The sequence below is a fragment of the Neolamprologus multifasciatus genome, chromosome 14, assembly GCF_963576455.1.
Source record: "Neolamprologus multifasciatus chromosome 14, fNeoMul1.2, whole genome shotgun sequence".
In the NCBI taxonomy this organism is placed as follows: Eukaryota; Metazoa; Chordata; class Actinopteri; order Cichliformes; family Cichlidae; genus Neolamprologus; species Neolamprologus multifasciatus.
In genome coordinates this window covers 2545394-2560278 of record NC_140452.1, presented here as the reverse complement: position 1 = coordinate 2560278, position 14885 = coordinate 2545394, and the positions used below count along the sequence as shown (strand labels likewise).

At 43.4% G+C, this 14885-nt stretch overlaps 1 protein-coding gene and 1 pseudogene across 1 annotated transcript; one reads left to right on the top strand and one right to left on the bottom strand.

Moving 5' to 3' along the window:
• Positions 1-456: 456 nt before the first annotated feature.
• Positions 457-1735, bottom strand: LOC146502935 (olfactory receptor 4B13-like; annotated as a pseudogene).
• A 9826-nt stretch (positions 1736-11561) lies between these two features.
• Positions 11562-13370, top strand: LOC146502934 (olfactory receptor 4B13-like). Its single transcript, XM_085184469.1, is given in 2 exon segments — positions 11562-12839; positions 12841-13370. Coding segments are annotated over 2 exon segments (861 nt in total). The 5' UTR covers positions 11562-12026; the 3' UTR covers positions 12889-13370.
• Positions 13371-14885: the final 1515 nt, after the last annotated feature.

Here is a 14885-nt window from a genome sequence, read left to right as displayed (position 1 = left end):
AAATGAAGAAGTGAAGTTCTTTTTAAAAATTTCCACCAGACTGTAAGAGGTGTTTATGTGAAGGCTTTGAAAGCAGTCATGATGCTTAATACTGGAGCTGATGAGTGCGAGATTAGAAATTTTTCTAGGTGCAGCCAAGAGACCTAGAAGGTCCATTTTGAAATATATGACAATCTATTGCATGAGATAAAATGTAGTAATAAAAAGATCACCATTGTGTTTGGGCTTTTGCAGAGTTTTTATATTTATCCGTAAAAGTTTATTTTTCCTTAAAACTTCCAAAAGTTTGAATCTAGTGATGTAAACCAAGCAATACAAGGGTTATTTGTGACCAGTTAAAAACTTGTTCATTTTAGGCAAAATCATCACTTTATTGGCAACTACTCTTCCCATGAGATATATAAGTAAAAGATTTCCTACATGTGAGATCATCCTCTAACATTTTCAGTAGGGGAATGTAATTCAAGTCTGAGAGCCTGGTGGAAAATGTCTAATATTACCCAACTGTAGTGGATTGGTGGAGGTGTTCTGAAAATTACAATTCAGAGGCAGAATTTGTAAGAGAAGAAAAGTAATACACCATACACATATAGGCTTAAAAATGGTCAATAACTGTTATTTCAGAGGTGTGTGTTTGTTATCAGACTTTTACAGATGTTGCGGATTTTGGTCATTTTCAGGCCGTACATCACAGGATTGAAGAGCGGCTGGCATGTAAGAAAATATAACGATAAAAATATGCGCAGCATGTTTGGCACATTTTTCATATTAAATCTGCTCTGTAAAATTTCAAAGCTCGCTCCAAAGGAAAAGTTCAATATGGAAGCCAGGTGAGGCGTGCAGGTACTGACGGCTTTCTGTCTCGTCTGATCAGAACCAGAAAAACAAACCAGCAGAATCTTCATGTAGGTGTAAAGAATGAAAAGCAAAGCACCAAAGATTGTGCTGAAAGTAGCAAGGAGGCCATACAAGTTGATCACAGTGGTGTCTGAGCATGCCAACTTCACAACAGAGTGTGTGTCACAGTATACTTTAGAAATTGTGTTTCCACAAAACTGCAAAGGTGAAGTTAAAGATAGCAAGACAACCATTGCAAAACAAGAATAGAACCACGTTGCAGCTATAAGTATGCCGATTCTTTTTGATGTCATGTGTGTGTTGTATTGCAGAGGACAGCAGATAGCGAGGTACCTGTCGTAAGACATGATGGCTAAATTTAAATATTCTACAGCCCCATATGAATGTACACAGAAAACCTGCAGGAAGCACAGAGGAGCAGAAACAGTGTGAACATCAGAGAGGATCTGAACCAGGAGGGACGGAAACAGCCCTGTGCTACCATACAGCTCATTCACAAACAGGCTGCACAGAAACATGTACATAGGTTCATGTAAGCTTCTGTTCACACAGATAACCACAATCAGCAGGACGTTGGAACCTACAATGAAAATATATAAAGCAAGAATAACAATGAAGCACAAGTTAGTTACACGTCCTGTGTCAAAATAGCCAGTAAGGGTGAAAAAGGAGACCTGTGTGCTGTTTATCATGATTGTTCTTTGGATTTAGAACAATTGACTGGTTCACATCAATAAATAATTTACCTTTTCTTGAACCTGGACTGCACTGACACCACATGCACCTTACACATTAAGCTCACCGGAGGATGAGTGAGTGTTATAATACTAAAGCAATTCATTGTCAGGGAAAGAACATAACAAATAACTAACAAAATGTCCCGTTGCCCTGTCCCCACTGAGCTGAAACACTGCTTCAGCTTCTTATAAATCTTCCTAGAGAGAGAGATTAGTTTTGAGGGTTTTTTTACTCTAAATCTGGTAAATATTCAACCTCAAATTAATTGTATTTCATCTATCCCACAGCAGCACAGTTCAGCACTGCCAGGTACCTAGAGGAAGACAGAGAGGAGAGATAAATGTAGGCTTACTGGATTGTTCTTTACTATTTATTTTACTGACAGTGTTAAATTAACCACAAACTTACAACATCAAGGAAATGTATGTAGAAGTAAAATGTTCTATTCACATCCCAACCTATTGTATCCTTCAGATTAAAGTTACGGGAGAATACCCAGAACTTCACACAGTGGCACTGAAGGTAGTGTTGCTATTCCCATTCTCATAGTTTTGTGAGCCCGGATTTTCTGCTCTAACAGCTGGTCCTAGGCTGTTCTGGAGGATCTGAGGAATAACGGCCCTGTCCTGCTCATGCAGGGATGACCCACCACTGCCAGTTGCCCATTGGCTCTGGTCCTTTGGGCCTCTTGACCTTTGGCTATGAAGGCTCCACCGTGTGCCTCCCTCTTCCTTCTTCTGGGGATGACACATAGTTATCCTCAGGGCGTGTGGCCTCTGGTGTGCAGTTCTCTTCAGGGTCAGGGGGTTGTGCATGGCCTCGTCATATTCTAACTGTGGTGTTCTTGTGTGCCCAGTTTGTTTTTCCTGGAACAGTACTCAACTCACCTGCAACTTGCTTCGCTGTTCATCTGCAATCACTCATCACCTCATTGGCTTACTAACTACTAACTATCAAATAAGGGAGATTTGGCATGCCAGACACTCAATGCACACTCAGCTGTGCTGATGGTGGTCAAGGTCAAGTTTATTTATATAGCACATTTCAAACAGCCGATGCTGCACAAAGTGGTTAACAATATAAAAATGGCATTAAAAAGCAAAAATGTAATACAATAATAACAATATAAAACAATAATAGGACAATAAAAGAATGAAAACAATAACTAAAACTATTTCAAATGCTTGGGTCATAGTGTGTTAAAAGCCAGGGCATAAAAATGTGTCTTAACCCTTTAAAACCGGTGGGAGCGGGCACGCTCTGTTTTGCGTAACTATTCTTAAATCCCAGTAGCTCTGCAACCACATAAGCTAGCGCAATAATTTTTTTTGCATATGAAACCGGAGGAGTTGTACTTACATCTTATGCCATCAGCTTGTCCTCGGTCACAGTTTCCTTCCACATATAGCTTTGCAAAAACTGCATAAAAAGCACTTGCAGCAACAAAAACATAATATTCCAGAAACACGCTTTGCCGATCCGATCAGCTGTTCATAACACTTCCTACGTTGGAATAGACGTCAGCGCGAACTCTTGCATGTCCGCCATTAACTGCCCGAAACCGGAAGTGATGTCATTTTCGCGGAAATGTAGTTTTTTTTTACCATCAGGGCCTCATGAGCCTATACTGGTGTTTTTAAAAGTTATGTTTGACTTTATGACTTTCTGTGTCGTTTCTGGGATGCTTAGGACTCATATTGCACTGCTGGAAATAGTTTATTTTGATGCATATGCTGCTTTTTTGCAAATTTGCACTATAATATTTATTTTCGTTTTTCCTGCAGTATATAAAAATTGGTGTATTTCAAAAATAAAACTATGAAGACACTCAAAATAAATTTCCTGTGGTAGGAAACTATTTTGTGCAACTTTTTTGTTTTTACAGTTTTGAGGGATAAGCCTCTTAAATTTCTCTAACTAGAAATATATGTTAAAAAAGCAAAAACGATTTTCAATTTTTTTGTAGTTTATTGCACTTTTTTGCAATTAATGTAGTTATGAACAGCTGATCGGATCGGTAAAGCGCGTTTCTGGAATATTATGTTTTTGTTGCTGCAAGTGCTTTTTATGCAGTTTTTGCAAAGCTATATGTGGGAGGAAACTGTGACCGAGGACAAGCTGATGGCATAAGATGTAAGTACAACTCCTCCGGTTTCACATGCAAAAAAAATTATTGCGCTAGCTTACGTGGTTGCAGAGCTACCGGGATTTAAAAATAGTTACGCAAAACAGAGCGTGCCCGCTCTGACCGGTTTTAAAGGGTTAACTGAAAGAAGTAGGACTGAACTACTGCACTCACCTGCTTATTCAATTTAAAAGAACCATCAATGTAGACACCAAGGTTTTTTACAATGTTTTACAATACGAGGAAAGGGCACCCAGAGTGCTGTCGATATGATTCAAGTTACCAAAAATGACAACCTCAGTTTTATTTTCATTTAGCTTTAAAAAGTTTAATGACAACCACTGTTTGACATTGTAAGTGTAATAAGAGCTGGGGATGGTCTGACCCTGCTTTTAAAGGTAGATAAATCTGCAGATCATCAGCAAAACAGAAATGCTGTAGAAGATGGAGCCCAATGGCAACAAATAGGGCCCAAAATAGAGCCTTGAGGTACACCGTATTTAAGAGGGGCTGTTTTGGAGTTGTGGGGGCCCATATTGACATGAAAAGACCTTTTTGACAAGTAGGACCGAAACCACTGGAGGGCAGATCCTTTTAGGCCAGCATGAAATTTGAGCCATGATAACAGGATGTCATGGTCGACCGTGTCAAAAGCTGCTGACAAGTCCAACAATAAAAGGGCAGCAGGGCTGCCAGAGTCCAAAATTAAAAGAATATAGTATTCAATTGAATCAATTCCTCATCTAAAACATTATTGAAAAATACAGTAAATGATAACAGAAATTACACGGGCATTTCCTTTTAAAAATAAGCAAAAAAGAAAAAATATATACTGTAATAATATACTGTAAATACAGACTTCACTGACCCAGTTTATTATGCTATGCAGATCAAATGGCACCTTATTTTTATGAATCACATATTACTCCTCACATCTGGTGTGCGTCTGATACAATTGCAGTCAAGATTGCCTCCTGCTGGTCAGAAACTGACAGTGCAGGTAAACGTCAATATACGGGACATTTAAGGTAGCTTTATGTCCCGGCTAAAATAAGACAGTTGGAAACCCTATCCACTCAGGCTACACGCTTCGGCCGTGTCTGCCTCACCTGCCTCACCTGCCTGCCCACCGCTTCACTCTGGATCTCTGGAAATAAAGGATGGGATTCACCATCTGTCTCATCCTGCTGCTCAACTAGACACTATTTTTGCCTGCAAAGTAATACATTGCTCCTAACTCACTGCCTTTCATTTAGGAATTAATTACCCCCTCCCTCTCTTTCAGTAATCCCCACATCAGAGACTCCTGCTACATTTTCCACATTTCTAGTTTTGCACACTGGCAGGGTCTTGCATGGCAAATTGGTCCTGGGTGAGGGACCAGACAAAGAGCGATTCATGGGGGCCAGCCAGGCACAGTTCGACCTGGGCCCATCCTCCTGTAGACCCAACAGCCGCAGGAGGTGCCATAGCGGTCGGGTGCGATGTGTGTTGGGCGGTGGCCAGGAACAGAAGCCCTGGCAGATGGATCCCTGGCTACCAAGACTAGCAATTGCAAAGAAAAGCGTCTGGACTTCTTTAAGTTGCTTGAAGACGTTTCACCTCTCATCCGAGAAGCTTCTTCAGTTCTAAGGTCAAATGGTGGAGAGTCCCAGATTTAAACCTAGTGGGAGTTTCCCCCCACAGAGGGACAAAAGGACCCCCTGATGATCCTCTAATCGCCTGAGCCAAGGTGTGAAACTGGGTGTGGGTCCCAATCAGCCAGAGTTTCGGGTGAGCTCATTGTGAAACCTGGCCCCACCTTATCATGTGATTTCCTGAGGTCAGATGGCCCAGGATGTGAGTGGGCGTTAAGGCGTCTGGGGAGGGAGCTCAAAACTGGATTATAGATGGCAGACAGTTGGTGTCGTAAACCACCGCCTCTGTTCAAAGATGGTCGCTCACAGTGGACATAGATGCTTCTTTCACTCCTCTTTCAAACCATCTGTCCTCTCTGTCCAAAATGTGAACATTGGCATCCTCGAAAGAGTGACCTTTGACCTTTAGATGCAGATGGACAGCTGAGTCTTGTCCTGTGGAGGTGGCTCTTCTGTGTTGTGCCATGCGCTTGTGAAGTGGCTGTTTGGTCTCTCCGACGTAGAGGTCTGGGCATTCCTCGCTGCACTGTACGGCATACACCACATTGTTAAGTTTGTGTTTTGGCATTTTGTCTTTCAAGTGAACCAGTTTTTGTCTGAGCGTGTTGCTAGGTCTGAAATGCACCGGGATGTCATGCTTGGAGAAAACCCTCCTGAGTTTCTCTGATACACCGGCTACATAGGGGATGACAATGTTGTTGCGTCTGTCCTTCTTATCCTCCCTCGCTGGTGTCTGATCTTCTTTTCTGTGCCTCTTTGCTGACTTTAAGAACGCCCATTTAGGATAGCCGCACGTTTTGAGTGCTTCCTTTACATGTGTGTGTGTTCCTTCTTTTTCCTTCAGGCTTAGAGGGAACATGTTCTGCCCGGTGGTGTAGGGTCCTAATTACTCCAAGTTTGTGTTCCAGAGGGTGATGGGAGTCAAGCAGGAGGTACTGGTCCGTGTGTGTGGGCTTCCGGTAAACTTCGATGTTGAGGTTGCCGTTCTCTTCAAAGTGCACAGCGCAGTCCAGGAAAGGCAAACAGTCGTCCTTTGTGTCTTCCCTGGTGAACTTGATGTTTTTATCCACAGCGTTGATGTGCGCAGTGAAGGATTCCACTTCTTGTGTCTTGATTTTGACCCAGGTGTCGTCTTCATATCTGTACCAGTGGCTGGGTACTCTTCCTTTGAAAGACCCACGAGCCTTCCTTTCCACTTCCTCCATGTAAAGGTTGGCTACAATAGGTGACACGGGGGAGCCCATGGCACAGCCATGTTTTTGTCTGTAGAAACCCTCGTTGTATTTGAAATATGTGGTGGTAAGGCAGAGGTCTAACAGTGTGCAGATCTGATCGGGTGTGAAGTTGGTCCTGTCCTCCAAGGAGTTGTCTTCTTGTAGTCGTTTTCTGACAGTCTCCACTGCCTCCGTGGTGGGTATGCACGTGAAGAGAGAGACTACATCAAAGGACACCATCGTTTCATCTGGATCCAGGGGAAGTTTCTGCACCTTGTCGGTGAAGTCGGTGGAGTTCTTGATGTGGTGTGGGGTGTTCCCCACGAGAGGAGCAAGGTGTTTTGCAATGTTATAACATTATAACATTGCAAAACACCTTGCTACCATAGGTTTAAATCTGGGACTCTCCACCATTTGACCTTAGAACTGAAGAAGCTTCTCGGATGAGAGGTGAAACGTCTTCAAGCAACTTAAAGATGATGCTTTTCTTTGCAAGCTCCTTTGACTACGATGACCTGGATGACTGAGAACCTTCACAGACAAGACTAGCAATTGGTACATGGAATGTCAAGTCTCTGGTGGGGATGGAGTCTGAGTTAGTGCATGAGGTTTACAGGTCGGGGTCCCGTCAACACATCGCTTGGTGTCAGGAACCAATCTGCTGGAGAGGGGCTGGAAGTCATGATCCTGTGTCTTTTGACCCAACGTTTTGAGTTTTAGTTTTAGGTTTCCTAAGTTCATTTCTGTTTTGCCTAGGTTGCCTTGTTGTAGTTTAATCTTTCAGATCACCTTGGGTCTTCAACCCCAGTGTTTAAGTTTCCTTTGCCTTCATGTGTGTCGTGTCTGTGCATCTTATGTTCTCAAGCTCTTGTTGTCATGTCTGCGTCTCATTAAGTTTCCTGTTTTATTTTGAAGAGGTATTGTGCTTCTGCGATCCATGTGTTTAGTTTTACTCTCCTCCTGTGATGTTATGTTCATTCATATCAGCTGTTTCCCCACGTGTTTCCACATCCCCATATCACCTCATGTGTGCATTTAGTCTGTTTCCAGTCATTCATCATCAGATCGTCTGCTAAGTTCACGTCATGTTTCCAGGTCTTTCTATGTATCCATGTTAGGTCTCCATGTTTAAGGTTTTTTCATGTTTTAATTTTAGTCCACCAAGTTTAGGTTATTGTTCAGTTTCACCCATGCCCTTTGTTTGCATTTATTTTGTCAGGCTTAATGAACAGCTTGTTTTCTGTTAAGATTAAGTTTTGTTCTTGCGTGTCTGCACTTGGGTCCTCTTCCTCACTCAACAGTCTGCTTTGTAGCCAGACTGTGACACTGGACTCTGTCTCAGTCTGGAATTGCCCTTGGTGAGAGGGGGCGAGCTGTGGTGGGTATCCTAGTATCCCTTCGGCTTGCAGGGTTTCTCCCTGTGGATGAGAAGGTTTGTTCCCTGTGGGTTGGGGAATTGGTCCTGACTGTTGTCCTCGCATATGCACCAAACAACCCAGCCTTCTTGGGGTCCCTGGGGTGCTTGAGGACACTCCACCTGGGGACTGTTCTCCTACTGGGAGACTTTCAGGGAGAGTGAGACCTGGAGGGGCTCGATTGGGAGGAACAGCATCCTGGATCTGAACCCAAGGGGTTTTTTTTGTTACTGGACTGTGCAAACCACAGTTTGTCCATAACGAACACCATGTTCGAACATACGGGTGTCCATAAGTGCACAGGGCACTGGGACATTGATGGGTCTGTCTAGCACAGACCCACCACCAGGAGTCCAGCGGTCCACCTAAACAACAGGCACTTATACTTAAGCAGATACAGAGTAGGTGTCCTCCTATACCATAAATCAGTAAGAGAAGGCACGACCTCTCTCATGACCTTAGGATCTGTGTGCATGCCAGAGTGCTCTGGGAGACACACAGAGTCTTTGCAAACTGCTAAGGATCAGACATCCTATCATTATGCAATCGATTATAAAACTCTAAGCATATATGAGTAAATATTTCTAAGCATAAATGACAATCCACAATATAAACCTGACAGACCTCCTAGGCTGCAGGTCAATGATTGATTTTGTAATCGTATTACCATAAATTCTGGACACCTGGTTGAAGAGAGGGGCTGAGCTGTCAACTGATCACCACCTGGTGGTGAGTTGAATCAGATGCCGGGGGAGGATGCTGGAGAGACCTGGTGTACTTAAATGTATAGTGAGGGTGCACTGGGAACACCTAGCACAGACTCTGGTTCATGAGCTCTTTAACACACACCTTCAGCAGAGCTTTAAGAGCATTCCCAATGAGACAGGGGACACTGAGTCGGAATGGACCATGTTGAGCATCTCCATTGCCGAAACTGCTATACTGAGCTCTACACCACAAGGCGGTTGGTCTCTGTCATGGTGGTAACGAATGGTGGACACCAGAGATGGAGGGAGCCACCAGACTGAAGAAGAAATCCAGCCGGGCTTAGCCTGTGGGACTTTAGAGGCAGCTGTTAGGTACTGACAGGCCAAGCTGAACATGGCTTGGGCAGTGGCTGAAGCAAAAACTTGGGTGTAGGAGAAGGTCGGAGAGGCCATGGAAAAAGACTTTTGGACTGCCTTGAAGTGATTCTGGCAAAATATCAGGCGACTCAGGACGGTAAAGCTGTGGTCTACCTGTACTGTGTATAGCGTAGACGGTGAGCTGCAGACTTGAATGGCCGACTGTGGTGGTGGATGTGTTCCAACGATAAGGGTGTTCACACTCCTCACCTCTCTGGGGAAGTCTATGCCGGGGTGCTGGAAAGGAGAGTTTGTTCGTTAGTCAGACCTCGGATACAGGACGAACAATGGTGGGCGACCAGGACGGAGGGACTGAGTCCAAAACAAAAAATCCACAAGAAACGCAGGAGCTCAGCAACAGTTCACAGATAGTTCAGGGGGTCGACCCAGAGGCCGACAGCACAGGAGCCAAGGGGAAAAGGGGGGCCGGCCGCACGAATGGCAGCGGCACAACAATGATGTCCAGCCAACTGCTCGGAAAGTGGTCGGCAGTGTTGACGTGGCGAACATGGATGAGACGGCTATGCAATGTGTGCCGTCCGAACAGGACATGTACCTGATGGTGGCGTGGCAGCCGCAGGACCGGGCGAGGCAGGACCAGATGAGGCAGGGCCAGGCGATGGTGTGGAAACCATAGATGGAGGATCTGGTGGCGCTGAAGCAGTTCCTCTGACCCTCCAGCAGAAACTGATGACGGCTTAACGGGCCCCTCGGACCCTCCAGTGGAGGCAGAAGACCACTGGCTGGGCTCTCCAGGACCCTTGGCGGACATCAGGACACAGGCTGCACTAATGGTTTTCCCAGTAGCTTTTCCCAGTTTAAGTTTGTGTCTTCGTGCAGTCCTCGCCACCTTCATTTCTGTGTATGTTTCACCCCTTGTAAATAAAACGCTCACCTGCATCTCGCCGTTTCTTGCATCTTGGGTCCTCATTTAACTCCACCACACGACTGCTGCCCAGCTGTGACAGGAAAGGAGAATAGCGTAAAATAGAATCAACATTATTGTCATTGCACATGTCACAAATAGAAGGCAATGAAATGCAGTTTGCATCCATCCAGAAGTGCTTTAGCCATAATATAAATATATTACAAAATATATATTAGCAATGATATAGATATATTACAGAAATGGGTCTGTTATAGGTATGAGGGTACAAGATGTGGGTTTATTATGGGTATGTTGCAATGTACACGGTATTAAGGTATGTTATTAATATGCTATAACTATAAGTATGTACAGGATATGAACAGGATATAAATATGAAAACTATACAGAAATATGAAATATGAACTATGCAAGTTATAAACAGTTGTAGAACTATAATTATTGTATTGTACAGTATGATTGTTTATACAGCATTTACAGTAGTGCAGTTTAGATCAGTGAGATATGTGGATAATTTCTTTTTTTGTGTGTCCCGTTTGGATCTTTAGCATCAGAATTGTTGTCTTAAGGCCAAGAAAGATGCCAAGCGGATTTATTTTACCAAGTGGATCATCATGGCCTTGGTCCATTTGATTGACCTTTATTATAATTATGAATTTATTTTATTTTATTTTCGGTTGCTACAGACGGGACAGACATGACTGGGGTGTAGGACAGGGAGAAAGAATGAAAGAAAGCCAGAGGGGAGAAGAGACGGTGAGAAAGGGGGGAGGAAAGAAAAACAAACAAAACACCTGGATCACCTGTATGGAGATAAAAAACCAGAAGAGAAAGCAAACAAAAAAAGAGCAACATAATAAAAACAGCACCATCACAATAAACTAGCTAGCAGTAGATAACAGTAGATACTAAATATTAAACGCTATTGTGCAGCACGCAAGATAGACGGCGCACAATGTGCTTTGAGGTAGCAGCCAAGAAAAGTGTAGTTTGTGTGCACACCTGTGTGGATCAGCACGCTTGTATTCCAAAGGTTTCTCCATGTAACGATCTGCTAGGGAGTGTGGGGAGCCATAGCCCCGTCCCCACCAGGACCCAGACATCCAGAGGCCCCAGAGTACGAGGACCCGAGGAGGACCACCAAAAGGCGGGGAACCGTGCCACCCTCCTGGGAAGAGCTGAGTAGAGCCCCAAACGAGAGGTCACCCAGCAGCTACGGAGCAGAGGCCAGAGGGGGTTGCAGTGGCGTGCCCGCGGGCTCTGCCGGCAGCCAGCTGTGCCAGAGAGGACCGAGCTTCATGCCCAGAGGCCTGAGGGCACCCCATCCCCTGGAAGGGGCCCAGCCGGGCCACAGGCGCCAGGCCCCGCCAATCGGCCACCAGGAGTGAGCCGGTACATACGTGAGCGCCCAGCCTCAGTTTCCCTATTAAGCAGACAGTTAAGAGTGACCCAGCCCTCTGTGCTCCTGTTCTGTGCGAATTGGTGGGGGTCCAGGGTGGGGGGGAGACAGGATTTGAAGTGTGCTAGGACCAGCTGCTCAAAGCACTTTGAGTTCATTGAGGCTAGATGGCTTGGAGTTTTGGGGTATGGGGACGATGGAGGTGGACTTGAAGCAGGCCGGTACCACAGCGTGGTTGAATATGTCTGTCAGCAAACCCACACACACACACACACACACACACACACACACACCTCTCTACAGGCAGCTTTATAAGAAGCTGAGGTAGAGTTTAAGCTCACTTGGGACAGGAGCCGGAGCACAGCAGGCTAATGATCAAAACCACCCAACATCACAAATCTTTTGTGACTTATTTCTGAACTAACCTTTATTTACTTTTTAAGTTGCCTGGAAATGAAACTCTTCAGTGTTATTACACTCACTTATCTTCCTTTGTAGTTGATATTTAGGTTGCATGATGGCCCATTTCACTCCAACTTTAAACATATTTAATTTTTCACTTTATAACAAAAGATAGTTTAATAATTTTTTAGATGAACCAGTCAATTGTTCTAAATCCAAAGAACAATCATGATAAACACCACACAGGTCTCCTTTTTCACCCTTACTGGCTATTTTGACACAGGACGTGTAACTAACTTGTGCTTCATTGTTATTCTTGCTTTATATATTTTCATTGTAGGTTCCAACGTCCTGCTGATTGTGGTTATCTGTGTGAACAGGAGCTTACATGAACCTATGTACATGTTTCTGTGCAGCCTGTTTGTGAATGAGCTGTATGGTAGCACAGGGCTGTTTCCGTCCCTCCTGGTTCAGATCCTCTCTGATGTTCACACTGTTTCTGCTCCTCTGTGCTTCCTGCAGATCTTCTGTGTTCATATATATGGGGCTGTAGAATATTTAAATTTAGCCATCATGTCTTACGACAGGTACCTTGCTATCTGCTGTCCTCTGCAATACAACACACACATGACATCAAAAAAAATCGGCATGCTTATAGCTGCAACGTGGTTCTATCCTTGTTTTGCAATGGCTCCCTTGTTATATTTGACCTCACGTTTGCAGCTGTGTGGAAACACAATTTCTAAAGTATACTGTGACACACACTCTGTTGTGAAGTTGGCATGCTCAGACACCACTGTGATCAACTTGTATGGCCTCCTTGCTACTTTCAGCACAATCTTCGGTGCTTTGCTTTTCATTCTTTACACCTACATGAAGATTCTGCTGGTTTGTTTTTCTGGTTCTGATCAGACGAGACAGAAAGCCGTCAGTACCTGCACGCCTCACCTGGCTTCCATATTGAACTTTTCCTTTGGAGCGAGCTTTGAAATTTTACAGAGCAGATTTAATATGAAAAATGTGCCAAACATGCTGCGCATATTTTTATCGTTATATTTTCTTACATGCCAGCCGCTCTTCAATCCTGTGATGTACGGCCTGAAAATGACCAAAATCCGCAACATCTGTAAAACTCTGATAACAAACATAAAATAGTTGTGTGTACTTTGTCATCCCAGTTTATGTACATGTACATTTAGTTGTGCGTAATGCATGTTCCATGTCTGTACTTTAGTATACGAGACAGCATTGACATCAGTATTTTACTTGTCCCGTTCATTTTTAGCACACTGAATGAAGTTAGATCTTCACGGCAATCTTTGAGAAAATGTATCGTACTATGAAAAATCTGATTTCTGAGTAACTTGGACATAGCATTACTCCACAGGATTTAAATGTGCAAAAGTATCTTTGAAGAGCTTGAACTTTAAGCCACAGTCAGTCGAAATTCAAAAAGAGGAAATTCAAGGCTATCATCATCCTCATAGGAGAGACTTAGCAACAAACTCTAAAATACAAACATAAAGTAAATTGCTGTTTGTTTTGACTGACAATTAGTCGTTAGTTGCCTAGGTAACCTTATCATTTGTTTATCAACTTCATCATGTCCTAACCAGCAGCATGCTTTACTCCCACTGGTAGCTACTTTAAACACTCAACTCACAGCTGCATTTAACTCAGTCTGTGGTTACATCACTGCTAGTCTCATCCTGAATGTTCACTCCTTAATCTCTCAACATACACTAGGGTCACTCTTAACTGTCTGCTTAATAGGGAACATTTACAAAAGTAGATATTACGTTTTCAAATGTTAGAAAATTTTCTATTGGGGTGTTTAAAAAGTGGTAATCAAATTCTCAGAAGAGTTTCCAGTCACCTGGTGGATGTAAAGACGAACCTTGAGTTTTTCCTAAGAAGATAAGGCCTCCCTCTTGCCCACTGTTCATAGAGCTTTAAGAGAGATCTGAACAGCACTGGTGTCCATGGCCATGCTGTATGGAGAAAGCAATGTTTAATAGATGGATGAGCTCACTTACAGATAATAATATATATTATATTATTAATATTATATCATATAATATCACATCATCTTCCCCAATAAATGTCTAAGTGTGCATGCTTTCATTCAGTTCTGTTTTTGTCAAGACTGGTGGAAATGTTCGAACTCACTTATGATAGAAAGAACATAGAAAAAGGTGCTTGTGTGAATAGGTGTTCATGACTGAATGAGGCCAGTTGTGTAAAGCCCTTTGTGGGCTCAGTTAGAGTAGAAAGGGGCTGTATAAGAGCCAGTATATTTACCATTTGAAAATCAAAAAGTATTTTTGGTCTTACATGTAAAAAAAAAAATACAGAAAGTCTTACAGGACTCTTTTTTTTTTAAATTGCAGTTAAGCAACTTGCTTTGATATTGCCTAGAGAAAGAAAACTCCTTTGTGAAGCATGATTGTGTCACACACTGTGGAGGAATAAGCTAATTCTTGTAAAAACTCTTTAAAAAAAAACTGTGAGTGCAAAGGATTAATGCACAAGAAGATGACTGTAAGGGAAGAGCACCAGAAAGTCTTAATCTGGGACACAATGTAGGACGACTTTCAGAGACGCAGTCCGTTTGAGACTAAACGCTGTAGGACTAAGCACTGATGTTTCATATGAACCGGAGGGCTAATTTCCTAGAAAACAGATTTAAAGTGATAACCTTTGCAGACATCCAGACCTTCTGACCCTGTGTGTACCATGAGACCAGGTCCCTCTGATCTGGCAGGTAATGGTTCTGCTCAGCCGTGCGTTGCCACAGTACCCTGGTGCAGGGCTGTGCGATATGACCAAAATCTCATATCCCGATATAAGACATCTATCGCCCGATAACGATATAAATCACAAAAATGTAACATTTTCTGTAAATTCTGTGAATCTCGGGCAGCTCGACTTGCGTGAAGTGTTTCCAGCTGGGCGTCATGTAGCTGGAGTGTTTTAACCGATGCATGAAATGATACATTTTTAGACGTAAGTTGTAACGGCGCCGTTTTCTTTGTGAGTATTTATTACACGGCGTGCTAGCCTGTTCTAACGTTTGAGTCTAAGGTT